The sequence below is a fragment of the Ilyonectria robusta genome, assembly GCF_021365365.1.
Source record: "Ilyonectria robusta strain PMI_751 chromosome Unknown BGZ61scaffold_1, whole genome shotgun sequence".
NCBI classification, from domain to species: domain Eukaryota; kingdom Fungi; phylum Ascomycota; class Sordariomycetes; order Hypocreales; family Nectriaceae; genus Ilyonectria; species Ilyonectria robusta.
In genome coordinates this window covers 996,416-1,024,346 of record NW_025764435.1, presented here as the reverse complement: position 1 = coordinate 1,024,346, position 27,931 = coordinate 996,416, and the positions used below count along the sequence as shown (strand labels likewise).

At 54.9% G+C, this 27,931-nt stretch overlaps 11 protein-coding genes across 11 annotated transcripts; 5 read left to right on the top strand and 6 right to left on the bottom strand.

The window, feature by feature from the left end:
• The first annotated feature begins 168 nt into the window (after positions 1 to 168).
• Positions 169 to 2,649, top strand: BGZ61DRAFT_6952 (Mysoin-binding motif of peroxisomes-domain-containing protein). Its single transcript, XM_046256995.1, has 5 exons — positions 169 to 307; positions 399 to 622; positions 687 to 1,153; positions 1,212 to 1,660; positions 1,714 to 2,649. Exons 1-5 carry the CDS (start codon positions 259 to 261, stop codon positions 2,376 to 2,378), a joined length of 1,854 nt encoding a protein of 617 aa, XP_046111798.1. The 5' UTR covers positions 169 to 258; the 3' UTR covers positions 2,379 to 2,649.
• Positions 2,650 to 3,201: 552 nt separating this feature from the next.
• Positions 3,202 to 4,552, top strand: BGZ61DRAFT_6996 (proliferating cell nuclear antigen). The gene is made up of 4 exons (XM_046257001.1): positions 3,202 to 3,340; positions 3,476 to 3,949; positions 4,054 to 4,343; positions 4,402 to 4,552. The coding sequence occupies exons 2-4, from the start codon at positions 3,478 to 3,480 to the stop codon at positions 4,417 to 4,419; spliced, it is 780 nt and encodes a 259-aa protein (XP_046111797.1). The 5' UTR covers positions 3,202 to 3,340; positions 3,476 to 3,477; the 3' UTR covers positions 4,420 to 4,552.
• Positions 4,553 to 5,549: 997 nt separating this feature from the next.
• Positions 5,550 to 6,951, top strand: BGZ61DRAFT_525213 (Ribokinase-like protein; the record flags this gene model as incomplete). Its single annotated transcript, XM_046252722.1, has 5 exons — positions 5,550 to 5,603; positions 5,675 to 5,685; positions 5,772 to 5,851; positions 5,928 to 6,258; positions 6,369 to 6,951. The coding sequence occupies 5 exons, from the start codon at positions 5,550 to 5,552 to the stop codon at positions 6,949 to 6,951; spliced, it is 1,059 nt and encodes a 352-aa protein (XP_046111796.1).
• A 261-nt stretch (positions 6,952 to 7,212) lies between these two features.
• Positions 7,213 to 7,776, bottom strand: BGZ61DRAFT_525212 (dUTPase-like protein; the record flags this gene model as incomplete). The annotated part of the gene is made up of 2 exons (XM_046252721.1): positions 7,213 to 7,466; positions 7,527 to 7,776. The coding sequence occupies 2 exons, from the start codon at positions 7,774 to 7,776 to the stop codon at positions 7,213 to 7,215; spliced, it is 504 nt and encodes a 167-aa protein (XP_046111795.1).
• A 271-nt stretch (positions 7,777 to 8,047) lies between these two features.
• Positions 8,048 to 9,378, bottom strand: BGZ61DRAFT_7005 (uncharacterized protein). Its single transcript, XM_046257002.1, has 2 exons — positions 9,092 to 9,378; positions 8,048 to 9,039 (listed from the first exon to the last, which is right to left on the bottom strand). Exons 1-2 carry the CDS (start codon positions 9,200 to 9,202, stop codon positions 8,167 to 8,169), a joined length of 984 nt encoding a protein of 327 aa, XP_046111794.1. The 5' UTR covers positions 9,203 to 9,378; the 3' UTR covers positions 8,048 to 8,166.
• A 1,358-nt stretch (positions 9,379 to 10,736) lies between these two features.
• On the top strand, positions 10,737 to 12,216 carry BGZ61DRAFT_337561 (uncharacterized protein; the record flags this gene model as incomplete). Its single annotated transcript, XM_046239056.1, has 2 exons — positions 10,737 to 11,255; positions 11,314 to 12,216. The coding sequence occupies 2 exons, from the start codon at positions 10,737 to 10,739 to the stop codon at positions 12,214 to 12,216; spliced, it is 1,422 nt and encodes a 473-aa protein (XP_046111793.1).
• A 1,426-nt stretch (positions 12,217 to 13,642) lies between these two features.
• On the top strand, positions 13,643 to 15,928 carry BGZ61DRAFT_437427 (Endonuclease/exonuclease/phosphatase). Its single transcript, XM_046244127.1, has 2 exons — positions 13,643 to 14,565; positions 14,653 to 15,928. The coding sequence occupies exons 1-2, from the start codon at positions 14,074 to 14,076 to the stop codon at positions 15,778 to 15,780; spliced, it is 1,620 nt and encodes a 539-aa protein (XP_046111792.1). The 5' UTR covers positions 13,643 to 14,073; the 3' UTR covers positions 15,781 to 15,928.
• BGZ61DRAFT_501581 (kinase-like domain-containing protein) lies at positions 15,929 to 18,657 on the bottom strand (the record flags this gene model as incomplete). The annotated part of the gene is made up of 5 exons (XM_046251709.1): positions 15,929 to 16,723; positions 16,780 to 16,812; positions 16,909 to 17,461; positions 17,527 to 18,361; positions 18,531 to 18,657. 5 exons carry the CDS (start codon positions 18,655 to 18,657, stop codon positions 16,025 to 16,027), a joined length of 2,247 nt encoding a protein of 748 aa, XP_046111791.1. The 3' UTR covers positions 15,929 to 16,024.
• A 512-nt stretch (positions 18,658 to 19,169) lies between these two features.
• On the bottom strand, positions 19,170 to 21,395 carry BGZ61DRAFT_6711 (uncharacterized protein). The gene is made up of 4 exons (XM_046256969.1): positions 21,147 to 21,395; positions 20,515 to 20,991; positions 19,811 to 20,447; positions 19,170 to 19,757 (listed from the first exon to the last, which is right to left on the bottom strand). Exons 1-4 carry the CDS (start codon positions 21,231 to 21,233, stop codon positions 19,552 to 19,554), a joined length of 1,407 nt encoding a protein of 468 aa, XP_046111790.1. The 5' UTR covers positions 21,234 to 21,395; the 3' UTR covers positions 19,170 to 19,551.
• A 629-nt stretch (positions 21,396 to 22,024) lies between these two features.
• On the bottom strand, positions 22,025 to 22,859 carry BGZ61DRAFT_470494 (class I glutamine amidotransferase-like protein; the record flags this gene model as incomplete). Its single annotated transcript, XM_046248082.1, has 2 exons — positions 22,025 to 22,248; positions 22,322 to 22,859. The coding sequence occupies 2 exons, from the start codon at positions 22,857 to 22,859 to the stop codon at positions 22,025 to 22,027; spliced, it is 762 nt and encodes a 253-aa protein (XP_046111789.1).
• A 958-nt stretch (positions 22,860 to 23,817) lies between these two features.
• BGZ61DRAFT_338588 (glycosyl transferase family group 2-domain-containing protein) lies at positions 23,818 to 25,986 on the bottom strand (the record flags this gene model as incomplete). Its single annotated transcript, XM_046239144.1, has 3 exons — positions 23,818 to 24,968; positions 25,058 to 25,283; positions 25,408 to 25,986. The coding sequence occupies 3 exons, from the start codon at positions 25,984 to 25,986 to the stop codon at positions 23,818 to 23,820; spliced, it is 1,956 nt and encodes a 651-aa protein (XP_046111788.1).
• Between the last annotated feature and the right edge of the window lie 1,945 nt (positions 25,987 to 27,931).

Sequence of the window (27,931 nt, the reverse complement as noted above, 5' to 3'; positions counted from 1 at the left end):
ACTGCAGCACGCCGGCGTGGAGCTCCCCAAATAGGAACATCAACAACCACCAGCCTGTCCTTGCCGCCCTCTCCTGAACTGCCCTGTTGAACCGTCGACAACCACATCCAACTCCCCAACGCCTTGATCCGCCCTCTCCTGCTCTGTTCGGTTATCCTGCTCTTTGCGCCGCCGTCCTCCACTACGCTGCTTGCCGCTCGCCACTCCATGGCTCTGCGTGCCTTCTTATCCTCGCCCTCGACGTTATAGCGCTGTTAGATGGAGCCCGTGGTATATGAGGAGTCGCCTTTAGCCGAGTACCTCAGAGGTGAGTGCCTCCCTCCACGGCTTTTGTCCCTAGCCCCTTTGCGCCTTCTGCTCTCGGTGCACCAGAGCTTCAACTAACATTTGTTTTCAAGATGGGGGAGACGAGCCACAGCTAGACTGGGCGCCCGGCGCGACGACTCCCGATACCGAATCCTCGGCTGGTCGATCCAGCCCTTCACCACCTTCCAGTCCCTCTCCCTTTGCTCCTACAGGCCGACCTCTTGTTAAAGCGAGATTCCGCAATAAAGTCCCTGGCCCCCTCCACCTCGACGTCGCAAAACCCGTCTCGTTGCGGTCTATTAGGAAAAAATATTCGGTGCGTCCGCTACACCGTTCTATACTGTTTGTTCGCAGACCCATCTAATCAACTCATTCTCTAGGCCGTGGTAGCAGCGAGCATTGACCGTGCCGACAATGCCAAGTTCCTCGAGCAGTTCCGTTACACGATCATCGCCTCCCAACTGTTGAGCGGCCATTCTGGGCTAGGACAGCACCAACTGAGTGCTGATGTCGGTGTAGCGCCCGTAAGCGAGGAGGATCAATCTCTAGTATCAACCGAGGGCATTATTGCTTCGGTACTTGCTGCCTTGGCAGTCGCAGTGATCTTGAGCTGGGTCGTGGAAAACGGGGTCACGCGGAAGCGACTAGTCTTCCTCGTCCTGCTCGGTGCAGCCAGCATCCTCCTTGGACAGGTTCATATGAGAAGACAATGGCTACGATATCGAAGATCGCAGTCTTTATCCGAAATAACGAAATTTATCGAAAACTCTCATAGCCATGACAGCGCTTCAGGGGCGGCCCTGTCTTTAATCCAGGAGGTGGAATTGGTCTCCCGTGGTTACCGAATGTCAGTCCACAAGCCCCAAACTCTATGATTGAACCTCAGCTCTAACAATCAGTAGTAGCGCACCATTACCTCCCATCAGTCGGATCGAAGACCGTACCCAGACTCGAAAATGCGTCCGGTTACGCAGGGCGCTTAAGAACTCATTATCTGGCGTCCTCAAGACGTACAATCAAATGTGTACCGTTGTGAATGGATTCGCAGAGCAGACCGACCTGGAGAAGTATTATGACATTTATGACATTAGCGATTTCGATATGTCTGATGCGCAGCGCGGTTTCGATATCGATGAATTTGAAGACGTGGAGTCATTGAGGACCCTGAAGATCCTCGCTGCCCGGTTCTATACCCTCCGCAAAATGTTCCTCTGTGCTCTGTTGGCTCTTGATGCCAGCGGCGACGCAAATGACTTGCTTCGGTGGACGACGGCAGTGGAGTCTCTTCGGAGTGTCAATGCCACGACGAATAGTACATACGACAGGTTGCAGACTATCCTCAGCGAGGAAGAGAGTAAGTGCATCTGGGCGAAGTAGCCAATCAATCCCTTACTAACACGTATCAAGCATTTCCATTGTCACCAAACCCGAAGAACGCACTTACCCCTGGAAGGGAGCGCTGGCAGGCTCGGCTTCGGAAACTTAACTCGCTCTCCACTGGGATTAGGGGGCTGCAAGCCAAGCTTCAGCTCTTGCGCGAGGAATCAGATAGGACACTCAACGATTCGAACGACATTTCGGAACTAGGGCCAAACCTCATGTCCCAATTCGAATCCATTGGCGTGGACTTGAAGGATCTCATGGCAGCTTGGGAGGAAGGCCGAGCCGCCCTGGCCCTTGGGATCGATAGAAACGAGAAGAGGCTTTCGTCCATAAGCACTCTGATATCCCCCGCCAGCTCCCTGAGTGGACTCACCACCGTCGACGAAAGCGGTACTGCCGTCGATGCACTGAAAGCACTCACGGGCGAATCGCCGCCAAATTCCGAATACAATGGCTCTGTGGACCACGAAGCGCCGGAGGTGTTTGAGGCGGTAGCACGGCCCCGACCACGAAGCATGCTTACACGAGAGGAGAGGATAGTCAGGATGAAGGAAGACCGAGAGCACAAGGCATTTGCCCGTCAACAAATCGATGCAACCAAGGGCATGCTCCGGGAGCTGGAGACAGTCATCAACCTCCGGCCTCGAACTCGCATGAGTGCCCCGGCTGGACGGATTGTCTCCATGTAAACCCACTACCTCGATCACCACCGCCGCCATCCTCGCGCCATCAACGCGGTAATACTTTTGAACCGACTTTTATTTGCTTTGTTGCTACTATTACGACCAACACCACATCGCATGCACCTGTGCGCCGGCATGCACACTGCATTTATTTAGCAAGTCACGACATGCACGATTTTCTTGGGCGGTACATTATCATATAGAACGGAAACAGGCGCATGCATGGGCATCTGGGATTATTTTTGGTTTGGCTAAATTGCTTTTTGTTTGATGTTTTGATCCCACCGGGATAGTTTACTCTTGAGCTTGGGTATTGCGGTGATTCGGTGAGTACCTAGATAGGAACTAAGCCACAAAGCCGATCACCGGTGTCCAAGCACAAGCGGCAGATCAACGGGCACATGGGCATGTTTCCTGTGCTCGATTGGGCCTGTCCTTTTCTTTTGTTCTTGCTTTGCTCGATGCTCGATGCTCGGTGTTTTTGGTTCATTTTAGCTGCCATGTATTGATAAGTGCCCGAAATATGGGACGTCAGGGCAACCAACAGCTTAGGTATAATTCAACGCAGCATATTCAATGCTTGAGAAGACAAAGAAAGGAAATTCCAAATTTATTTGAACATGGGACATTGTTTTCCTCCCCTGAAAGGCGTCAACAGCTCGTGGACAAATGTGGGAAATTTGATTAATTGGGCTTAGGTCTCTGGTGCCCCGCGTCTTGTTGGCGTCACGACGCGTCTTATCCCCACCACTGCTCGCGGCCCGCGTGTTAAGTGCTTGCGTGCCTTGGTTGGCTTCAGCCCTCGAGTAATCTTGCATTCGCCAACCCTCCCTTCTCGCAACCACTTTCCTCCATCTTGCTGTCTCCCCAACGACTCTTTTTACCCGACACTCGATCATCCTCGATCCGACTCTCTCTCTCTCTCCGCCTTTCTCTCCATCCACCTAACAACTCACAATCCCCAGCCAGTCAGTCAGTGGCCCGCGTCCGCCCCCGCCTTTTTTTTTCTGGCCAGCAGGCAGATCGCTCACGCAGCTCACACAGCTCGCCCGCACCGCCGCCAGATTCACCAGATTCAGCCTGCTAACTTCACACACTCGCAGATATGTTGGAAGCACGACTCGAGCAGGCCGCCCTCCTGAAGAAGGTCGTCGATGCCATCAAGGATCTCGTCCAGGATTGCAACTTCGACTGCAATGACACAGGCATCGCCCTGCAGGCTATGGATAACTCCCATGTCGCGCTGGTGTCGATGATGCTCAAGGCCGAGGCCTTCTCCCCCTTCCGCTGCGACCGCAACATCTCCCTCGGAGTCAACCTGACCTCCCTCACCAAGGTCCTGCGCGCCGCCCAGAACGAGGACATCCTCACCGTCAAGGCCGAGGATGGCCCCGACGTCCTCAACCTGGTCTTTGAGAGCAGCGCCAACGACCGCATCAGCGAGTATGACCTCAAGCTCATGGACATTGACCAGGAGCACCTCGGTATCCCGGAAACCGAGTACGCTTCCACCATTTCCATGCCCTCTGTCGAGTTCCGACGCATCGTCGCGGACTTGACCGCCATGTCAGAATCAGGTCGGTTCCTCCCTGTTTCATTACTTTCCTCGTCGTTACTCGTCCTCTTCTTTCCCTCGGTCAAGGACTCAGCCAATGCTAACATTCGAGTTTCCACATTGCAGTCAACATCGAGGCAACCAAGGATGGCGTCAAGTTTGCGTCCACCGGCGACATTGGTAACGGTTCCGTGACGCTCCGAAGCCACACCGACGTCGATAAGCCCGAGCTCAACGTCGACATTGAGCTGACGGAGCCCGTGTCCCTGACCTTCTCCCTCAAGTACCTGGGCAACTTCTGCAAGGCTGCCGCCCTGTCAACCCAGGTCAAGATCTGTCTCTCCAACGAGGTGCCGCTCCTGGTCGAGTACGCGCTTGCTGGCAGCAGCTACCTGCGCTTCTACCTTGCGCCAAAGGTATGGCGACCCCCTCTCAGTTACAGCTCGGTATCATTGTGCTAACCCGCGACTCCAGATTGGCGATGACGAGTAAACCTTTGCCTCAAAAACATGACATGACCACCATCCTACCTACTATCAGCCGGCGTTGCGAGGACGTGGTAATCCTGCTTTGGCGCGGAGGGGGCTCCGCCGACAAGATGGGATACCAGGGGTTTCTTTACGGGGGAGAGGGGAGAAGGGAGAGGGGAGAAGGAAGAGGGGTCCTCAGAAGGATATCTGTTACTAGATCAAGTACGAGCCATGGTTGTATGATGGCTTGTTGTGGGCCAGCTCCGGGTCAGCTGCCCTGACACGATAATGATTTTAAAGCCTTTGTTTTGGTTGCCCAGGACCGCTCCGGCATGCGAGCCGACCTCTTGTCTCTATCTCCGTCCCATCCGTCTCCTGACCTGGCATGACACTATAGCAGTCACGCGGTGTCCACTTGGCTGTTGCGCAAAGGGCGTGTCTCCCGTTTGAATGTGGGCCGCGGTTTATCTATCTGTCACCCGGGCTGCGTGAGCAATACAAAGACAAATAAGACGGAGAAAGCCGTTAGCATGACATGATGGTCGTATATTCCATGATATTCCCGGGCGCACATTTCTTTACCCCGGTGGGTTTCGGCTTCCAATTGGAAGCGGCGCAACCACACACGAGTTGCAAAGCGAGAGAGAAACGGGAAAACACAGACAAAAAAAGAGAGACAGAAAAAGAGGGCTCCGGGTGCGGGGCACAGCGCGCATCGCATCGGATCTTGGCGGGGAACACCCGTCACTAGGTACTTAGGTAGGTTACCAAGCCATGTTCCGGTTGACTCAAACGCCAGTCATCTCAGAGGGCGACGTCGTTGTGCATGTGCATTTCAGCGCGCATCTTGTCTCTATTCCCTCTCAACCTCATTCTAACCGCGGCTTGTCCAAGATATTTTTGCTTCGGTAGCGACTAACTTAGCGACTAGCGACGCACCAACCAACTGGCTAACTCTCGTAACGAAACCGACTCTATCGCTATCCTCCTCCCACCAAGCCAAGTGCCCCAATACAGAACCTTCTTGTCATCCTCACATCCCCGTCCGTTGCATCCGCGCAATCCCAGCCAACCAACTCCCTCCTCGCCCGCCAAGAGGCGCTCCCTCACACAACTCGGCTGTCGCAGGTTGCTTGCTATACCTAGGCTGCCATGCGCGATCCCCTCCCTGTGCCCGACACGCGGGTTCTCGCTGTGGCGAGCCATGTACGACCCGCAATCATGACTGCCCCTCCAAAGCCGAATGCCATTGACTGACTTTATGCCCTCACTTGCAGGTTGTCTCTGGGTAAGACATGGTTCATCTTCAACCTCGCATCTACCTGCCTGCTTGCGTCGTATTTGCCAATTTTTGCTGACTCGGGAGGCGCTCAGGTACGTGGGAAACAAGATTGCCGTCTTCGTGCTGCAGTCTCTAGGATGCGATGTCGCAGCCCTCAACACGGTGCAGTTTAGTCAGTCCCTCCCCCACGGCGCACAAGATCCGAAGCCGCGGAACAGCGAAGATCTAACCCACGAGTCACATCAAAGGCAACCACACCGGCTACAGGCAATGGAAAGGAACAAAGGTCTCGGCGCAGGAGATCCAGGATCTGTACGAAGGTCTGAAGCAGTCCTACCTCGACGACTTTGACATGATGCTCTCCGGATACATCCCGGGAGCTGAGGCCGTCAATGCCGTGGGCGCCATCGGCCGCGAGCTCAAGGAGAAGTCAAAGACGACTCCAGGCAAGTTCTTCTGGGTCCTTGATCCCGTCATGGGCGACAACGGGAGGCTCTACGTCGCCGAAGATGTCGTCCCAGCCTACAGATCTCTCATCCACCATGCAGATCTTATCCTACCCAACCAGTTCGAGGCCGAGTATGTCCACCGGGTTCCTTCACCTCCCATTGCTTCATCCAACCTTCTCATCCCACCTCCTCATCCAACCGCAACTATCGTCATGTGCGCTAACATGTATCCGTCTTGAGACTGCTCTCAGAGTCCAAGATTGTCGACATGGATAGCCTAACCAAGGCTATCCAGCTCATGCATGACAAGTTCAAGGTCCCTCATATCGTCATCACCTCGGTTAACCTCGCCTCCCCCGACCACCCGGACTCACATCTTGCTGTCGTTGGCTCGAGCATGACCTCTACCGGAAAAGCCCGCCTCTTCAAGATTGTCTTCCCGTCCATCGACTGCTATTTCAGTGGCACGGGCGACATGTTCGCCGCCCTCATGGTCATCCGCATGCGTGAGGCCGTCCACCACGCAAACGAGGAGCTGAGCTTCACCCCTAGCTGGCTTAGCGAGGACAATGTCCCCGCGGTCGAGCTGCCCCTCGCTCAGGCCGCCGAGAAGGTCATCGCTAGCATGCACGAGGTGCTGTACAAGACGTCCGAGGGCATGCGCAAGGTCGTCGACCGCACGACGGACGACATGGCGCCGGAGGAGAGAAGTGATGATAAGAAGGTTCACCTGGTGAGGAGCAAGGCGGCCGAGTTGCAGCTCGTGAGGAATCTCGATTGTTTGCGCTCGCCATCGAAGCTGTTCCCCGCCAAGGCCATGTAGGTGAGTAGGCATGGAGGATAGAAGACGGCCCCAGCCATGGTCATATAGACGAAGACAAAGACAAAGACAGAATAGACGTGCATACAAGAAAATAAGGAACGGCGTTGAGCTTGCGTCCCTGTTTATTGATCTATCGTTGTTCTCCAACCCCCTGTTCCGTGTTCCTTTTTCTCCCCCTCCTGAAGCCAAAGTCTAGTAGATTCCTGTAGACATTACCAACTCATTCGTTGACTCATAAAATTTATCCCGTATCCACTAAGCTCAGCCAGTGCTGCCGAAGCCGCCGGCGCCACGCACGCTCTCCGCGAGCTCCTGGACCTCGACGACTTCGGGGGTGTAGATGCGCTCGAGGATGAGCTGGGCAATGCGGTCGCCCTCCTTGATCTCAAAGTCGGCCTCGGCGTGGTTGAACAGCAGCACCTTGACCTGGCCACGGTAGTCGGCGTCAATGACGCCCGCGCCCGTGTCGATGAAGTTCTTGGACGCAAGTCCGGAGCGGGGGGCAATGCGGCCGTCTGGAACCCAAGTCAGCATCCAGTCATGTGCATTTACATGGTGGCAGAAGGCAAACTCACAGGTTCCCTCAGGAATAGCCATGCTAATATCCGTGTCGACAAGGGCCTTGCCACGGGCGGGGATGGTGGTATCGCGGGCAGCGTAAATGTCGTAGCCGGCCGCAAAGGCGCTGCCGCGGGTGGGCAGGCGGCCCTTCTCGGAGAGCTTCTTGATCTGGAGAGGGATGGGCTCCATGGCAGCGGCGGTCTTGATGCGCTTAGCGGGAGGAGAAGAAATGGTGGTGTTGTTGGACTCAGGTGCGGAAGACATATTGGTGAAGGAGAATTGGCGGAGCAGGACGAGCGGTGTGTCGAGGCTGCGCTTAAGAGACGGACAACAGCAGGAGGTTGACGGGATTCGTAGGGACGCGACGCGAGGGGGCGGACACGCGTGTGCGAATTGGCCAATGGGGAGGCTTAGCATTAAGTGCTTGCTTCTTCAGCATCGCGAGACTCTACCAACAATTGGCGCTCGAATTAGGGCATGAAAGCATACATGAATTGGTGAAGAGAACGTGTGACTGGTTCGAAGCGTGATGTCCAGGGAAATTACAGGGGAGTGAAGTCCGCGTTCTCAGCCTGCTAGGCCGTTTTCTCATCATCATTCAGTGTATGGACTCCAAACTCAGTGCTACATAGCTGTGTACCCATTTTTGCGACTCTAAGCCTCCAACTCCCTTCCAAAGTCAATGAGTCTGAGCCTCGTCGCATCTTTTGGGTGGAACTGTGCCACCTTTGACCGCACAAGGAACCGAGCTGCGGCTGATTCTCTTGGTAGTTGGACATATGCCGCCTCGGTGTTGCCCTTGGCCTCGGAGAGCGTGTTGAGGAGCTCTTCAGTGAGCTGCTTCATCTCCGCGCTAGCTGCAACAACCTCGTCTTGCGGTCCAGTCCTCTCGCTCTGCTCGTCGTTGCCAGCTTGGCCCCAGATTTCATCGATTCGCCGCTGACGCTTGTCGTCCTTGCCTGCGCCTTCTGGGGCCTTCTTCAACTTTCCCTGAGAGTTGAAGCCGGCCGCAAGATCGTCGCCCTCAATGTCCATGAGATCGCCCACGACGGGCCCACCGAGCTCCTCCGCTGCGAGCATTGGTGCGAGATTGTCATTGATGAACCCGAGCAGTACTTTCATGAGCTTTGAGGTTTCCTGGTCATACCCTTTTTTCTTTTTCCTCAGCTCCTGGAGGTGCTCTCGCGCGCCCGCTTCTGGGGTCACATCAGCATTGACGTCCAGCTCACTGCGCAGGGACTGGATTCGCGCTTCAAGAGCATCCTTGAGTAGATTTTGGTCCTTTAGTCGGGCTTGGTCTGCCTCCAGCTGGCGCGCGACCAGCTCATAGCTGGTGCGTTGCGACACAAGATAGGTATTGGAATCCTTGATCGTCTGATGTGTCTTGCGCAAGGCCAGCAATGCCGGGAGGAGGGATCCTGGGGACGGCAAAAACGGTTCAGAATCTGTCACCTCGTCCAGAGCAGCTTTGATCACTTGAGCCTGCCCTTTGACGGAGGGGGGAAGTTCAACTTGGCTCGAACGGAGCTGATCCCTGGTCAACAGGTGCCGAATGAGTTTGGTCTGAGAGCCGACTTACCTTTTGCAATTCATTCTCATGTTCTCGAATCTTCTTCTGAAGCTCTTTCAGCGTGTGGTCGAGGTTGGCGGTGTATAACTGCGCCTCTGCGCCGTGCGACCTCTCATTCATGGTCCGGCGAAGCAAGCTCCACTGATGCTATTTTTGTAAATGAGAAGGGACTCGGACTGGTTCGCAGGACTGTCGAATATCGCAGTCGATATCTTTCAAGGCTCAAGATGGAGTGGGCCAATTTGTGGCGCCGGTCGCCCGCGTACCTACACCTCTTTCATGCACGGCCCGTGCCCACTGATGCGCGATGCGTGATGCGCTGGACAGGCAGGCAAGCGAATCTAGATGCGACAGTTTGCGCTTTCACGGCGCCGGCGAGGCTTGTTGGTCAGCGACTCAGATTCGAGACTGGAGAGGCCCCGGGAATATTCGGCACCTGTTGCGGTCGGTATCTCAATTGTGCAGGATTTGATACAGGCGAGGCTCTGAGATGCGTGTGGCACGCGTATGCCTTGATCAATGGGGTGTGCTAAGAGCTCGCTCCCGCGTTCGGTCCTGTGGTGGGTGCGGTTGAATTTATGCACTGTACTTCGCACGGTAGCATTCGATTACAGTGAGTGAGCTTGGCGGCTGAGGCTGGTGCGTACTCCCCAGAATCCCCGAGGCGGCTCCCGAGGCCACATACTAATAAGCTGGGCTACTGCACGGCTTCCCCAGACGGACCCAATTAGATTCTCCGCACTGTGTGCTAATACCCCGACCGCCACGGGGAGCCCTCCACGTGACTTGCCAGCACATCCAACATCTCATGGCGGAGTCGTTTCAGCTGCTTCTCCCGAACCTTCTCCCAAATTCCTCCCCCCGACTCCCGACTCTGGTCATCTCCCCACCCCCCTTTCATTCGGCCGCTGAGGTTTTTCATCTTTCCCATTCCCGGCGACTATCGTAGACTGGTCCTGAGGCCCTTTTCTTCCTTCCTTCTCGCTTCCTTCGGATTGGCCGCCTCCGCGCTCTTGCCTTGTCGCCCCCTCCCTGCGCGCGAAAGCAAACACCAGACCTGGCACACCACCGGCCCTCGAAACGCGCTCCTCCCTCCGCCCGCCCTTCCTCCCACATTGTGGCCAGCGACTTGCGACGCGACAGAAGTCTTTTATTCGCCCATCTCAGCTGATCGGAATCGTTTGCGACACCCAGGAACCCGTGGTCACAAGGTTTGAGCTGAGCACTTGCCTCTTCCTTTCTGCTTTTCAGACCTCCGTCCCAGTATCGAATATCGCTTCACCTCCTCTCCTCAACCACTCAACTTCTTCATCACAAGCCATCATCTCCGCCCTTTCCTTCCCGCCCACCGTCTGGGAATTCTTCCGGGTACTACCATTTCGACACCCGTTGCAAGACTTCTGGAGCCCGAGAAAGGATTGCCCTTGAGATCACTTCTTCTTCCACTAAGCCCGTCACTCCGTCACTCTCTGGGCAGCGCCCCTCGCGACACCAGTCACTTCACGAATACTTCACCGAAGCGCGATCCCACCGATCCAAAGTCACTACACCAGCACGTTTTCCTTCGAAAACCCCCTGAGTGTAAATAAGACGAAATAAAGATCGTTTCAAACGAACCAAGACATCCGCCCGTGATCCATTTACATCAAGCAAAATGTCCGCTTCGCCTACCCAGCCCACCCAATCGGCCAAGCGCCCCCTCGAGGAGGCTTCCTCCCCTTCGCGCGCCACTGACCAGCCTGATGCCAAGCGACCCGCGCTCGACAAGGTCATGAACCACGACGATGACGTGGAGGTGCCTGAAGCTCCCGCCGAGCCAATCGTCGACACTCAGGAGCAAAACGGCGATGATAAGACCAACGGCACCAAGTCTGAGCAAGGTGACGCCCCGGCGACTGAGGAGATTTCTGATATCAAAGCTGCCGCCGCCGCCACCGTCGCCGCCTCAGCATCAAACGCAGTCACCTCCGCTGCCGCCCACGACGAAACCTCTTGGATCCATATCCGCGCCGTCATCTCTAGCCCAGAGGCAGCGACCGTTATCGGGAAGGGAGGCGAGAACGTCTCCAACATCAGGAAGCTTTCCAACGCCAAGTGCACTGTCAGCGACTACCAGAAGGGAGCCGTTGAGCGTATTCTAACCGTCAGCGGAATAGTAGATGCTGTGGCCAAGGTAGGTTCTCTTTTCTCAAGCTAGGTATTCTCGTGTCCACGTACTAACTATCCCCGAGGCCTTCGGTTTGATCATTCGAACCCTCAACAACGAGCCGCTGAGCGAGTCCTCGACCGCTTCCTCCAAGACCTATCCCCTGCGTCTGCTTATCCCCCACATCTTGATTGGTTCCATCATTGGCAAGGGCGGAGCGCGCATTCGCGAGATCCAGGAAGCTTCAGGCGCGCGCCTCAATGCGTCCGACTCCTGCCTTCCTATGTCTAGCGAACGTTCTTTGGTAGTCATGGGCGTCGCAGACGCCGTCCATATCGCCACTTACTACGTCGGCAGCACCCTACTGGAGCAGCTCAACGATAGATTCGGCGGTCCTGCTGCTTCCGCATACGCAACCCGAAGTGGCGCCCCCGCTGGCTCCATTCCTGGAGGGATGCAAGTTGTTCCTTATTGCCCCCAACCGGCGTCTGGACACTACGGCCGAGGCGAGAACTATGGCCGTCACAGCGAGCGTCGCCCTCACCACCTGCCGCCTGCGCCTTACCCCCAGCAGTATCCTCACGCTGCGGCCCAGGGAAATCCCGTGATGCCCATGCAGTATGGTGCGCAAGGAGCAGCATATGGTGCCGCCCCTCACATCCAACCCCATATGGCACCGCACGCCGGCCCCCAGCCGCATGGTGGTGCCCCTCAAGCGCAGCCTATGGCAGGAGCGATTCCCGGTGGCCCGATTACGCAGCAGATCTACATCCCCAACGACATGGTCGGTGCCATTATTGGCAAGGGTGGACAAAAGATCAACGAGATACGCCAGATGAGCAACAGCGTGATCAAGATTAACGAGCCGCAGGATAACAGCAACGAGCGGTTGGTCACTATTACTGGAACGGAAGAGGCCAACCGCATGGCGCTATACATGCTCTACTCTCGACTTGGTGAGGTGCAAAACAAAACCAGCAGTAACTGAGATTCTAACGTATCCGCCCTTTGAACAGAATCGGAGAAACATCGCATCTAATTTTGACGACGATAACGACGACGACGATACTCCGGGCGCTCTGAGGAGTGCATTATCTCGACGGCGAGGTGTTTTAAAGTATGGAAAAAAAGGGGGATTCGTGATATCTATTCATCTATGTGGGAGAAGACAAAGGAAAGAATTGCTGTTGCACAAGTCATTCAATACCTAGTCAACAGCCTGGTTGATGTGAGGTGGTTGAATGGCACCCCAAGCCCGTCTTCCAAGTTGCGGCTCCAGGGAAAGGGTCTTGGGCGGTAGGAACGGCATAGACAGGTGTAACAGGATGGGAAATTCGCATTTCATCGACTGGGACGAGCTGGCGAGAGTGAAATTGTTTTGTTGGAGCAGGGGGCCATGTTGTAACAATTGACAGCTCCCGAGGTACTTGATTCTAATGGCGCACTTGATTCTTTTTTCTTCACGTCGATGAAGCTTATGCCAAGGTGACACGTATCTAGTGACGGACGATTGGCTCAACTGATGCGAGTTCTGTGTTAAGGTATCCAAGGAGGCGAGATGAGGTGAAGTAAGGGTGCCATGGTCTTACAATCTCGAGCTCCTTTCGGTGATCCATAATGAGGTGAACGTGGTCATCAATGCCTGTGCGAACGTCAGGTCAATACCGAGGAAGTCAGTGACGAGGCCGAGGACAGTATTGTCTTACAGTACCACTCCCGACGTCCTTGTAGCTCATGTGAACTTCTTTGCAATCCCAACCAATGAACAGCCTCGAAGCGATACCTGGGACGACGGTTCTGGGCCTGTCGGTGTTAGTGGAACGAGAATGCGGCGGGCGACAGCTTGGTGTGGCAAGCTCTCCCGGAGCTATTTCTTTTTGGGTGGTGGGGACAGTCAACTATGCAGGGGAACGCGAAACAGGGTGTGCAGATCGAAACACCAAGGGGTTGAGACGAAATATCATTGACCACTTTCGAGATGGAATCATCCATCGGTTGGTAAGACGGACGGAGTGTTAATTAGGCCACATCACGTACTGAAGCTCACACAAATCGCCGAAGCAGGTTCTTTGATGTCATCTCCAAGTACGAAGCCTCGGAACTACGCAGTACCTTCGTATAATGCAGACATTACCGAACGCCCAGCTGCCGCCTCTCATCTCTCATGTTTCATCCATCACATGGAAGACTTGCGGCGCTCTTGCTCGCCAGGGCATTTCACAGGAAAAGCGGCCACGGCACGACTTGGCAACTGATCAGCCAACCCCAAAGCAGTCTGCTCACGCAATTACCTGAAATTAATCTGCACAAAGTCTGACTCCACCAATCCCGTGCCGCAGCGCGATAGCAGCTAGCTTGGGCTAGTCGTAGCAAGGAAGTTGGCGATTTCGAATTTGGGGCAGGCACGCCGCACGGCAGTGGGAAGGTACGGCCTCGGTGTACCTTGCCGTCATTTTAACGACATGGGTAACTTACTACGTCCGTCTCGTCCAGGGGGGAATCACTCACCTTTCTTTTTCACGACTTCACTCTCACTCTCACACACGCCTTCACGCGCCTTCACGCTCCTTTAATCTGGCTGCTTTCTTCTTCCTCTCCCACGTGTCGTACCCCGTGTCATATCGGCCCCGTATCCGTCTACGTTCTATTAATCCCACCCTTCCCATGGCCGCGACACCGTAGATCCCGCTCCTGGCCCCGAAACTCCATCCTCTCACTCACCATTACAACTCAATCGCGTCATCTACTCGCCATCCGATCCGATTCTCGGCCCACTCCCACTCATACTCGGCGACCACAGGCTCGATTGACTGTCTCCAACTCTCCCGTCGCATCCACTGTCACTATGGCCGTCGCTACTGACGCCGCCGTCGACAACATCGTCCCGTCTCCCACCACCAACACGGCCGTCGACGACGAGGACGCTCTCCCCACCGAGCTCAACCTCCTCACCCTCAACTGCTGGGGTCTCCTGCACATCTCCGCCCTCCGCACCCCCCGTCTTGACGAGATCGGTCGCCAGCTTGCCCTCCTCACCCCTGCTCCTCACATCGTCGCCCTCCAAGAGTGCTGGACTCAGGACGACTACCGCGCCATCCGTCGCCATACCCGCCAGATCCTTCCCTATGGCAAGTTCTACCACAGTGGCGCCTTTGGTGGTGGCCTCGCCATCCTGAGCCGATGGCCCATCGAAGAGAGCACAATGGTCAAGTATACTCTCAACGGCCGTCCCACGGCCTTCTGGCGGGGAGATTGGTATGTGGGCAAGGGTGTCGCCTGCGCCAAGATTCGATTCGGGCCACGGAGGAAGGACGTTATTGAGGTCTTCAACACGCATGTAAGTCCAGCCCTCTGCATTTCTCCACTAGACAGCTTCATCCAGCTGCTTCCGGATGGTTCAGATCAGTTCTAACTGTCCTCTCAGACCCACGCACCCTACGAGCGCGAGCCCAACGACTCGTACATCTGTCACCGCACCTCCCAGGCATGGGAGATGTCTAAGCTCCTCCGCGGCGCCGCTGAGCGTGGTCACCTTGTCGTAGCCATGGGGGATTTTAACATGCTGCCTCTCTCCCTCGCCCACCGCCTCATCACCGCCCACGCTCCCGTCCGCGACGTTTGGCGCGTCCTCCACCCCAACAGCGCCCTTGGTCCAGCTCACCATCCCGCCGAGAAGGCTCGCCACAGGCCCATCCCCACCGCCGACTACAACCTCCTCGAGAATGGCGCCACCAGCGACTCTGTCTACAACACCTGGCGTTGGACCAAGAATCAGCAGAACCTTTTGAAAGCCGGAAAGCCTTGTGATGTGGCTCCGGATGCGATCGACCCTCGAGGCAAGCGACTGGATTACATCTTTGCTTCCACTGGTGTTGACCCGGAAGCTCCCCCCACAACTCCGGGCTGGATTATCAAGACGGCAATTGTCGCCCTCACCGAGCGCCATCCCGACCTTCACGTCTCCCTCTCGGACCACTTTGCTGTCCGTGCAACCCTCACCCGGCACACTCCTTCGTCAATGATCGCACCGACGTACGCTCGATCCGAAACCCCCTCCGCCCTACTAAAGACAGGCGCCTACCTGGCCAACAGCAGCCCGGCCAGTAGCATCCGGTCCGTCCCCAGGGCACTCCCCTCTGATCCGGACCTGCAGCTATTCCATAACCCCGACGACGAACCTCTCCCCATGGCCGTCTACGACGAGATCCTCGCCATGATCCACAAGTACACCCTTCGCGAAGTTCGTCAGCGCTACTGGCGAGGCGTCCACTTCTTCGTTGCCCTGATCGTTTGGGTCGCCTGCTTGGTCGGCGTTTGGTTCAGCCCTGCCAACTTTGTTGCCTTCATCCTGATGCTTGTCAGCAGTCTGGGATTAGTCGCCGGCGTTGTGGATGGGCTCCTTTCGCTGCTCTTCTTTTCTTGGGAGATCCGCGGCCTCAAGGAATTTGATTGGGAGATTCGCAACGCGAAGGCCGTAGCATCTGGAGACCTGGTTGCCCTGACTGAGACGGAGACTGGTGGCAGTGCTGCGATGCGTTCAAAGACGCAATGAATCGAATGTTTGTTGAAATTGATGAGTCATGGATAAGAATCATGAAAGCTGGAAACGTACTTGATATCAAATGGTAAGGAGTAATGAATCTATAGTAAATAATGTCTATTAATAATAATACTGCTGCTGTTGCTGTTATTGCTACTGCTACTACTGTTATTCATAATCGGCTTCATGGCCGCCTTTCGAGTCTTGTCTCGCCCCTCGTTGCTCGTTAGACGAGCATTTCAGTAGCCATCCGCCCTCAGTCGGTCACTCTCGTGGCCGTATAACCCCCTGGTCTCATCCTCCGCCAAGTGTAGCCCATAAAGGCCGTTTTCTTTCTGATGTCCATTACGCCGTCCTTGATATTATTGTCCCGCAGCAAAATATCCCTAGGTCGCTTGCGCTCTTTCTGGCCATATAGCCTCACAAAGTGCTTAAGCATCTCCTTCTCTTCCAACCTCAGCTCCCGCGACTCCTCGATCTGACGGTCCATCTTCCGTAGCTTCGTCGAGTCGAATGGAGATTCAATGAGCTTAACCGCTTGGCTCTGTACCCGCGGCTCGAAGTCACGCAACACTTGCCGTACATCTTCAGGGGTCAAGATAGCCCCTGAGGGCGACGACTCCGACCAATCGTCGATGATATCTGATTCATCGAAATAGTGTGTATCATCTGCGCCCTCGATATTTGGGATGAACGGGGGAGTTATTGTCTGCAGGCGGTCCCAAGGTACGTTCTTGAACCAGCGGTGCGACTTGATATCCTCTGCATCGTCTGGGAAGACATGCCGCCCAAAGAAGTCCCTGAATCGGGAGCCATCAGGTTGACTGCGGTCCTTCATATAGTATCTTCTTGAGCAGAGCCGATGTTCCTTGTCTTGCATCAGACGGAATATCAAATCTTTACATTTATCGCTGGCGAGGGGTCTCTGGGGAAAGTAGAAGTGACTCTTGTAATCCTATCGGGTGTAAGTTTTGGCAAACCAACACCTGCTCGGCCTAATGCGATACTCACCTGAATATTCCGCTTGGTTTGTTTCCGTCCTTCCTCTGACAGAAACGGCGTGTGCCCGTACAGACACTCATACAGGATGATGCCGATGCTCTACTAATCGCATCTGCCATCGTATTTCTGCCCCAAGACAACTTCAGGGGCCATGTACTGGCTCGTTCCGACAACGGAATTCGCGGCCGTGCGGTTTCCATGCTGGTTTCTCCAACCGACGAGGTCCTCAAGGTCTTCGTCCGCATCGATGGGAAACTTTCCGTGCCGCTCCAGGCCCTCGACGAGTGATTTGTACCATTCGAACTGTGTCAGCATCCCGCGGTTGCTCTTTTGGTCAACTTCATCTCCGCTAACATTGATCCCAAGCTTTCGAACCAACGAATACCGGTGGCAATTATAGTACGAGGCGTCATGGGACCAGTGGCCATCGAAGGCAAGGCCAAAATCTGAGATCTTGAGATGTCCTGATGCGGAGATGAGAAAGTTGTCCGGTTTGATATCTCGATGAATGAATTTAAGGCGGTGTGCTTCTTCGACAGCCAAGATCATCTCAGCTATGTAGAAGCGCGCAACAGATTCATGGAGAATATTTTCCCGGATTAATAGCCCCAGAAAGTCCCCGCCTGGCATGTATTCCATCACCAAGTAGAGATGATTGGTGTCTTGAAAGCTGGATATTAAGGGAACAACCCTAGTGGTAACAATGTCAGCAAGTCCATCCTTCAAATCTTCGCCAGAATTATTAGGAACACCCACCAGTTCGATCCCTCGGACGCGACAAGGAAGTCTCTCTCAGCCCTCAAGTGGCCCTCTTGGCAACTTCGCAGCATTTCGGACTTTCGAATCACTTTCATCGCATACACTTGTCTTGAAAATGTGTGTCCTGTGGCATGCTTCTCCCGAACCAGCCGGACAACCCCAAAGCTTCCCTTTCCCAAGACTTGGAGGGGCTCGTAATGGTCGAGGTACGGACAAGCCGATTCCTCCCTCCCAACGGCAAGACTTTGTGATTTCATCACCCGTATTTCTCTCAGGTGCCATGTCTCTTGGTTGTTGAAGGACTCGTAAATGGCTTGTTTCTGCTCCAGGGTAAGGTGAGGGCTGTAGTAGAGCTGGGACTCGAGATACTGTCGCCGGACTCCTCGCGTGTTGGGCTTGTGCAGCAACTCGTTGAACTTCGTCTCCAGGTAGATCTTGGCAGCGGCAGCTCTCTCTACGGTCTCGACGGTAGGTTGCGCCAAAGAGATACCCGACTCCTGTATGGTATTAAGAGCACCGCCCTCTGGGCTTGATCGTGTCCATGGATTTCGCCTGCTATGCCGTCTGTTTGCTGTGGGTTTGGTCGAACACGAGAATCGCGAGTCCACCGAAGTCTTTCGTGTTGACTCGTCAGCGGCAGTGGACATCTTGCTTGTCTCATTTGAAGAGTGCGACGAACCGAGCTCGCTGGATGATGGGAAGTGGACGCTGGTTAGAGCTTGGAGTGAACTTCGACCCCGGAGGGGAGGCGTTCGAAGCACAACCGTAGTGTTTGAAGCTAGAGCTGGGTGTTTGAGCCGTAGCTTTCTAAGGATATCCTTAGGAGTTATGCCTTTGACTTGGGGTGTTGAGGGGAAAACTCGTTCGTTATTCACAGCGATAATCTTGCCGTGGCAGGGTTCGGGGGTGGTGCCTCTGGGAGTCCATTTGGCCACCGTTGGATCTTGAAAACCTAGTAATCATAAGTTGTGGACTTGTTAAGACTCAAAGTGTCCCCTTACTGCCGTTACTGCTTCTCCCGATTGCCTTGATGGCGCCCCGGATGTCGGACCACACCTTTGAGCTAGTGTGACGGAGCCTCAGCACATGCTGGCCGGCAGCAATATCTCGAGGAGGAGGACATGGCATGGATGATTTGGGAGGGGATTCAATTGAGTCGAATGAAAGCGTATGCATTAATGGGGGGCTGCCTTGGCGGTGCATGGTTGGACCCATGGTGCTGTTCCAGGGTAGTCAACATGTAAATTGGTACCAATAATGAAGTAAGAAAAAGCGATGAAGTCTCCAAAGAAAGAAGTGAATGACTGGAATGGAGACCTAATTGTGCTACTAGTGGTTGGGGGGAATGGGGACCGTCAGATGATGACGAGATGATGATGGCAAAGGGAGAAACAATCCACAGGAGAGTTGTGAAGAGCAGTTAGTTGCAGGACCCAGCTTCCCGCAACCCACTTGTCATGGTTTTGCAGGGAAAGACCAGGACTTCAACATGAAAGAAGGAGCAGACGACTCTACAACCATTCGTCGACATTAGGCATTGTCTGCCTCTACACACTTCATAAACACTTCAACTTCACAAGGAAACCAACCCTCATGGAGCGTATCGTATCAACATAAGAAGTCTTTATTGGCAAATCCCTATTACCTACACAACCGGCCCTAATCAATCATCCGTTGCAACTGCCGAGGGACATCCTGCGGCATCAAAGAGAAAAACCTTTTCGTGAGACGCCATTCATGCAATGCAGGTCCTCGCCCCATCATCCCTGCTCTACCCGACCGCGAAGCGACGTCCTTTTGGTGAACACCGCATCTTTGCGGAAGGCGCAGGTCTAGGGCTCCTGTTCATCGCATGTAGCGTACAAAGTGAGCAGATGGAAGGAACCCAAAACCCAGAAAATTGTCGTCACCCAGCTGATAGCCCATTTATATCCATAGGCGGCGGGCCACAGGAGGGTATTAGTACACGCCGCCCACTCCCAGTGGACGCTGGATCAAGAACGCTTAGCATAGGCCTTACGCTCACTTGATCTCGAGCAGCTTGACGTCGAAGGTCAGCTGGCTGTTGGCGGGGATGCCGGGCATGCCACGAGAGCCGTAGGCAAGGTGGGCGGGAATGGTCAGGCGACGCTCGCCGCCAATAGCCATGCCGACGACACCGATGTCCCAGCCCTTGATGACTTGACCCTTGCCGACCTTGAAGGCAAAAGGCTTACCCTTCTTGTTGGCTGTAGTGTGTTAGTAGGCGGCACAGTTTCTGTTCAGGGTTTTCATCACTCACCATCAAACTGCTGGCCGTTAGCGAGCTTGCCGATGTATCGGACACCGACGGTGTCGCCGTTCTTGGCAGTGCGACCGTTGCCGGCGGTACGGTCGTCAATGGTAACGCCCTGGACAACCTTGACACCAGTGGCAGCCTTGGTCTGCTTGGCCTTCTCGCCAGAGCCGGTGGGGCCCTGTTCGAGGTTCTTGGCGAACTGGACCTTCTTCTTGCTGTCCTCGGTGGCAACGGGCTCGCCCTTGTTGTTCTTGAGCTTCTTCTGCTGCTTCTTGGACAGCTTGGTGTCCTCCTTGGTGATGAGCTCATCGAGACCCTCGGTAGCCTCCTCAGCGGTGCGCTTGTTCTTGCCCTTCTTGACGGAGACCAGCTTGGGGGCCTCCTCCTCGGAGTCGACCTCGGTGACACGGGGGTCGTCGAGACCGTCGAGCTCGTCACTCTCATCATCGCTCGCGTCCTCGCCGAGGGCGTACTCGAGCTCATCGGGGGAAAGGTCATAGTCGTCCTCATCCTCGTCATCCTCATCTTCATCATCATCCATGATGTAGTTGCCGGTGAGGTAGACGGTGTGGGTACCAGTGACAACGAAGAAGACCTTCTCACCGTGGTTGACGGTGATGTCGAGGGGCTGCTGGTAGTTCTGTGCAGACTGTTAGTGGACTGAAATGCATCAAGAAATGGGCAAGGGGGGGTTGGGGTGGTCGTACCCTCTCGGTGTCGAGGGTGCAGATGACAAAGTTCTCGAGATCAGCGCCATCCTCGCTGTCATCATCAGAGTCCTCCTCATCATCTTCCTCCTCGTCATCCTCCTCCTCCTCCTTGGTGGCCTTGGCCTTACCCTTGGCCTTGCCGTTGGGCTTGGCGTCTTCCATCTCCTCATCGGAGGACTCCTGGCTGGCCTCGAGGAGCTTCTTGATGGCAGCAGCCTGCTTCTGCTTCTTGGACTTGGCGGGGTCGCTGGGACCACCGTTGGCCTCCTCATCCTCGTCGTCCTCATCATCATCATCAGAGGCTCCCATAAGGGCCCTCATGTACTCCTCGTCAATCTCATCGTCCTCGTCGTTAAGACCGGGGAAGGCGCGCTTGACCAGTCGGAGAGTGGAACGAGGGACGGAGGGAACGTTGCCCTCGTCATCGGCCTCAGGCTCCTCAGTGGGATCGACAGCAGCCATGGTGATGCGGAACTGTGATTTTGGCGGTTAGCAGGCAGATGCGATAGGCGTGGCAGCGGTCATGGGAAGCTGGCGGCGCGCGCTGGCGAGTGTCGGCGCACCCGGCACAGCGACAGGAAGCCGTAGCATGATATTTGACAGCACCAATGGGCTGGAGCAGAACTTACAGAGGCAGGGAACTCCATCGCGGCCGGGATGAGGATCTCGCCAGGCGGGACCTCGAGGCCATAGACGGGGCCGGGAACGGCAGACATTGTGGCGGTTGTGAGGTGAGGTAGAAGAGGTCTGTAGAGAGAGAAGGGGTATACTTGGGGAGAGGGAGTTGCGGAAGAGTGGAAGGAAAGAAAGAGTTTTATGGTGTGAGATGAGAGATGGAGTTCACGACGGGAAGAGAAAACCAAAAGATTTCAGGAAGCATCTCCAGAGCTTCGAAATTTTTTTCTGGGTCCTGGACAGCCTGCGCCAGCGCTGCCCCCACTACCAAAACAGAGGTGACCAATGAGAGATGGAGATAAGACCCTTATCGCAACGGGGCGAGCGCTGTCTCAGCAACCAGAGGGTCGGAGAGACGCCCCGCTACTGTGCAGATTTTCCCAGGCGGCCTGCAAACTGGTATCCACGAAACGGCCAGCCTAGAAGCGCCTGAAGCGGCCATGACAGTAGCACAGAAACCGCCAAAGCCGTGTAGCACGTGGGATTACAGACACCATCCCCATACGAATAACTGTATTTTAGCGACAAGAGAAACCTGGGCCAATTGGGTCACCGCAAGGCAAGACGAAGGCAAGACGGGCTGTGGGGTAGGAAGGAGGTGTTGTGCATCCTTGCCTGGCCTGGGGATCGTCGATGCTCTGAAGCGGTCTGGGAAGAACGAAATGCTATGCTGAATCGTCGGTACGCGCCACCCTGAATTCTACTCTGTAACAAACAGGCCCGGGTGGGCAAATACGTAGGTTCTCTACTAATATACAATATAACCGATGTGCCACCCACAAGCTCCCGGTCCTCTTTGCTAGGCCCAATGGCTCATGCGACCCAGGAACAATCAGACTGATTTGTCCTTAGGAGACGACGACCCAAAGCTGGCAAACCATCCCCTGATGAGTGTCCACGCAATGCCGAGCAAAAATCGGTTCGGGCTCTCGCCGTAGATTTGTCCGCGGTCGCCAACATCCGTCAGCACCGGTCCTAACTCGGCCACTGGCTGGGCCCACCGCCCACAGGCCTTTGCGTATGCTGCCATGAGGTCGTTGCCATTAGTGATACCACCTGTACTCGGTGTTAGTTCCAGCTGAATTATGGCAATGGAATATGGCAGAATCGAGAGGAGCGGATAACTCACCACTTGACCACAGGTTCCCGTCTTGGACCCAACGGTACTTCTCTCCCACTAGCTTCACACCCGGAAACTTCTTAATCAGATCATCCTGAAGTCCTCTCGGCCCACTCGCCGTCTTGCCCTTCAAAATCCCCGCCGCACCACAGATGTAGAGACCCGTGCATACGCTCAAGATATCCACGCCAGGTGTCTCAAACTGCGCCCGGAGCCACTTGAGGCCGCCCTCCTCAAGCGGATCAAATGGGTCCGGGCCGGGGATGATGACAATGTCGAGCTGGCCGGGCGCCACCTCCGGCTCCTCGTATGAGTGCGTTGCCTTTATGGTCATGTGGGCCGTGAGGGGGATCTCCGGGCCCTGCTCTGGCGTCGTGATGTACGAGATGGTCACGCTCGGGGCCAGCTCGGCCATGTGCGCTGGGAGCATTGGCAGAATGCCAAGATACTCCTTGGACATGACGGCCAGGACGTCGACGGTCGCGACATCGAGTGCTTGCGCACCCGAGGGGATGAAGACGCCAATGCGAACTTGTTTCGCAGACATGGCTGCTGATAGGAGGTTCTTTGTAGGCGATTTGGTTCTGAAGATAGATTTGGAGTCGATGGATAGATAGATGGATCGAGTGTCAAGTCACCCAGCTTCAAACAATCATATTTGAAGAGAAGGAATCGAGATCCGAACTCCCCTGGAAGGAAACACGCCAGCAACCACCATTTAAATAACTCTACCGGACTATTTGGTCGCCGACGTGTGCAGCCTTTGACCCGTCCCGGCTGGAACATACTTGAGCGGTCGGAGTTCGTTGTTGGAGCATTGGACTGAAAATGACTGAATTGGCATGCAGCCCGCCTCTGATTGGCCGTCCTGCACTTAGTATCCGAAGCCCATCGGAACTCGGCCACGTCCAGCTCGGTCGTACTTTTTGACCAGCGCACTCCACTTCTACCCGTTCTTCACCTGCTCGGCGTCTATGAATCTATCATGGCTTCAGTGGCACTATATTTTATGCATTGCACTGGCAATCTCGTCTTCATAAATGAGAACCATCTTCGCCGACCTCCATCGGAAGTCGTCGGATTCTTCCGGTGGTATTAAATACTATGGGATTATGTGATTAGGCTTATTTCCAACCGTCTGTTTCGCCTCTGATGCGGCCATGCCAGAACTTGTCCTGGGCATCCTCTCCCCTTGCAATATTACCGCCCTGCCCATATCTAGTCTACTATCTCCTATCTAAGAGCTAGTCTATGCAACACCTGTGGCACCATTGATGCTGATGCTGATGCAGATCCCTTTAACGCCGAACGAGCCTCCTTGAAGCTGAAAAATCGCAATGCCAATGCCCATCTGTACCGACCAAGACGGAAACTCATGCCGTATATACACTTCGCTTTAGGTCATTCTGCCCGTAATCGAATCGCATCATGACTCCGCAATATCAATGTACCCTTTGTACAATGCCGTGCTATCTCAATTGGGCGATAGCCTTCTCAGTCGCTGCCTAGGCCATGTCATCCACCCTCACCACAGGCGGCGCATGTCTCCGAGTCGCCTTCTTGCTGACAGTATACACCAGGTTCTGATTCCAAAGCTGACAGATCAATGCCTGGGCGCTAGGGATCGTACCGTACAACGGGGCCACAAGAGGGACCATGAGGTAGTCTTTCCAGTTCTTGCCCAGGCTTCGTCGAGAGAAATCCATTCCATCAGCCATGCCGGCCTTGACCATGGCCTTCTCGCGGGCGGCGACACTGACGCGATGAAAGCTCTCGTACATGAAAAGGTAAATGGAGATTTGAAGGAAGCCAAAGATTCGGATCACGTTGCACCAGTTGAAGAGCCAAGCCAGATTGTGCGGGTCATCCTTGCCGTCCATGACCTTGACGTAAACCGTAGATGCAATGACAAGAATGGCCATGTGAACCGGGAGGAAATGGGCCTCGAAGATTCGGTGAACCATGTAAAACACGTGCTCCCAATGGGGCTCCTTGATCGTGTCCTTGGTAATATCAGAGAAGATGCCATTGTCGGTAGGTTGGTCTGCGCCGTCGTCATTGAGCTGGCTCTCGGGGATGAACAGGTCCGCACCGTCGGCGTGGGTGCAATGAAGAGGTTGGTATGCGCGGGATGTGTGCTTTCGCTCCTGCCACATTTCCACCAGCTTCCGCATCGCAAAACCTGTGTCGAGAGCACCCCACATGTGACGAAGGGCCTGCTTGTACCGAGCATTGATATCAGCGTAAGCGCCACGCCAACCGGGACCGCCTGCACCAGTAACGTTGCTCTGGCTGACCGGGCAGTTGATGATGCGACTGGTCAGGTTTCCGTTGAGGGCGAAAAAGCACTTGATGTACATGTGCAAATCTTCACCAATGGCCTCACCATCGCAATCCCAGCCACCTACACGGTCGACGAGATCTAGAGGCAGAGAGTATACGGATGTGGGTGGGGCAATACTGGAACTGGGGTAGAGGCCGGACATGCCAGCGGCGACCCAGACGATGTCGGCGACGCGGACCAGGGGGTGGACATTATGCGCATTGCGATCAAAAATGATGGGAGCTGCGTAAACAGTCGTCGTTGCTGTTTCTGGGTAGGACATGTGCAAATTGGTGAGGAGAGTGAAGTAATCGGCAGCGAGGTGGCTGTCAGCTGTAGTGTCGGGAATAACCCTCGTCAACAACAAGCATATAAGGTGTGGTACCGTGAGAAGCTAATCTCATGCCAAGGGGCGCACATACCATCAATCCCAGTGATAATTACGTCTTTTCTGACTCCCATCGAGTACTTGGCACTCAGCTTGCGAGCAGCCCAACCGATGTTGCTGCCCTTTCCAGCAGCCTCACCAGGAATTTCTGACGGGTGCAGGGTGAAATCAATTGATCGGAACTTTTTGGCGAATTGTTGAATGAGACCCAAAGCTTTGGTCTCAGCGTTGGACTCCCGTTGCTCCATTCCGAGGTAGACCTATGGACAAATGTTAACAACCCTTTTCAGTCTGTGACAATGTTGCGCATCGACATTGACAAGGAAAATGTCGTTGAAATTGCGCAGATCATCCACACAAAAGCGGCTAGAAGAAGCAACTTACATCGTACGAATCCTGCGCACGTGGGTGGCTTGCCAGAACCTCGAGCGTCTCCTTGAGAGTGTCGTACTCTTCCTTGTAGTTCGGGATAACAATGGCGTGGATCACATTGTCGGCAGCCGTGGACACGCCGTCGGTGTACGACTCAGGATCGAGGTCGCCAGCTTCGCTAGTGGTGGACGAGGAACCGCCGTTGTGGCTCGAGGTGAGGGTCTCGGAGCTCGACACAGAGGTGTATGAGCTACGGCGCGAGGCGAGCTTCTTGAGGTCGAGTAGAGAGTTGCTGTGGGCGGCACGTTTGAGGGTCTGGGTGAGGTTCCAGATAGTCCAGCAGGCTCGCATCGGAAAGAGACAGACGAGGACGTGAATGAAGAGGCAGTAATAGGCGAAGGCGTAGGTCCAAATACCGGCACCGGTAGTGGAGGTTGAAGAGTAGTACGAACCTTGGCTGTCGGGCTGTTCATACTTGTATCGATGTTTTTCAACCGAGGATTCCTGCGAGATGACCCAGTAGCAGAGCGCAATGAGTACTATCATGCTCAGGCCGCCAGCGCGCCGCGACACCCAGAAGAAGAGAGACATGGTTGGCAGCTAGCGGGCAGGTTAAAGGAGGCGCGCAGTCGAGGTCCAGGGATGAGAGAAAGGAGGCCTAAAGGGAGAGCACCAAGAAGGCACCGACGGCCAAGAGAGAAGTGGATGTAGATGGAGGAGAAGAAGAAAAGTGGTGGCGGGTATGAGAGGAGTTGAGGAAGAGAGGGAGGGAGGGAGGAAGGAGAAAGAAACGGAGGAATAGCTTGAATGGGAGGAAGGAGCTAGACCGGGGAGACAGAGAGTAAGTGTGGAAGAGGCTGAACACCTCGAGGAAGATGTCAGCCTGGCGAAAGAGGGGAGGGAAGGCACGACCAAGCACACACGCACATGACGGAGAGAGAGGCGAGTGAAGTGAGTGAGGTAACGGGACGGCAACGGACGACCAAGTTTAGTGACAGGGCAGCGGTCAACGTGAAGTACCGATAGTGCAGATTAGCAAAGGCCTGTTAAGCTCCTAGTACATAGCAGCTTGACCCCGTTGACCCATTGACCCCCGGGAGAGGTCGCAATGGACGACCTAAGCTAGCTGTAACTCACCAACCACGCCCGCACTGAGGATGGATGGATGGATGAGGAAAAGGCAAGGGGCAGGGGAGACATGATCCAAGTTAGCAGTACCTCCCACACGCCTCCCACACACCTCCCACACCCGAGTCAAGTCGAGACGGTTCAAGGCTGGGCATGAGGCTATGATAGTGCATCGGAGAACTAGTGGTAGAGACCCATGTGACAAAGGTAGTGCGTGCTGAACTCCAGATAACTCTGACGGTAGAGCAGAAGCGCATGAGATGTGGCTAGGTAGGCACAAAGCAATGTTCGCCGAACGGTTGGATGGTGCCGTGGAGAGCGAGGAGGAAGCTGAAGAGCGAGCGGGCATGAGGCATGAAGCATGGGGACCTCATTTGTTGTCATGTTTCCACAAGACAAACAAAATCACACTGTACTGGGCACAGTCATAGCCCTTTAGCCCATACCCAATAACACACAGTCCGCTGCTCACAGCCCCGACCACTCACAGCTGGCGAATCGAGCCACGGAGCATATAGAAAGCCAGCGTTGGCCAGCGGAGCACTCAACCTAGCCAGCCCCCAGTTCGCACGGCCCTAGGTGAAATGTTGCGCAGGCCTTGTGGAGGCTGCTGGGCACCCGAATCCAGATCCAGCTTGGATGGATGGCCGACGCCGCAGCCAGATCCCCATTTCATACTTTTAACGATATACACCCATGTCTAGTCAGTACGCTTGATTCACGGGATGCCTCTTCGTCAGGCTTCAATTGAGGAGGTGGGCTCAGCACCATTGCCCGTTTTACAATGTACGGAGCACAGTGCGCCCCCGACAGAAGATCAATCGATGAACGAAACGCAGGAGCTGCTACCAGGTGGCGTTTAGAGGTCCATACCTATCCATCGCAAACGAATTCTACATACGTACTGTGACTGTTATACGTAAATTGCACGAAGGAGTCTGATCGTGTAAGGCCTTTTGCACCTCACAGCCTCACAGCCACATTAGGGGGTACTTGACGGGAAGTCGTCCGCGGTATGTGAGCTTGTTTGGGTGACATTGGTCAAATTAGGTCCCGAGTTGTACGCGGAGGGTCCATGTTTGTCCTTGTACATGTCGTGCCCATCGTGAGACATCTGCGCTGGACAGAACGTCTTATTCGCTTTGAGAATAGCGAAATTTCCCAAACGGGACATCAAAATCTGCGGTGCAGGCCACCCCTGAGAATCCTAGCGTGCTCTGGGTTGGGGCGGGAGGAAAGCGAAAAAGGCCTGTCGCTGGGAGGGCTGTTCACTGAGCAAACCCACCGGCTGGGGTTTGAGGATGGAAGATTTTTTATTTTACTTTCGGCAGGCTAGATTCTTTGGGTAGCCCCAACTCATTGATCTTGACCGTCACTCTCCAAGCCATTGGCAGCCCAGTTCGTTCGT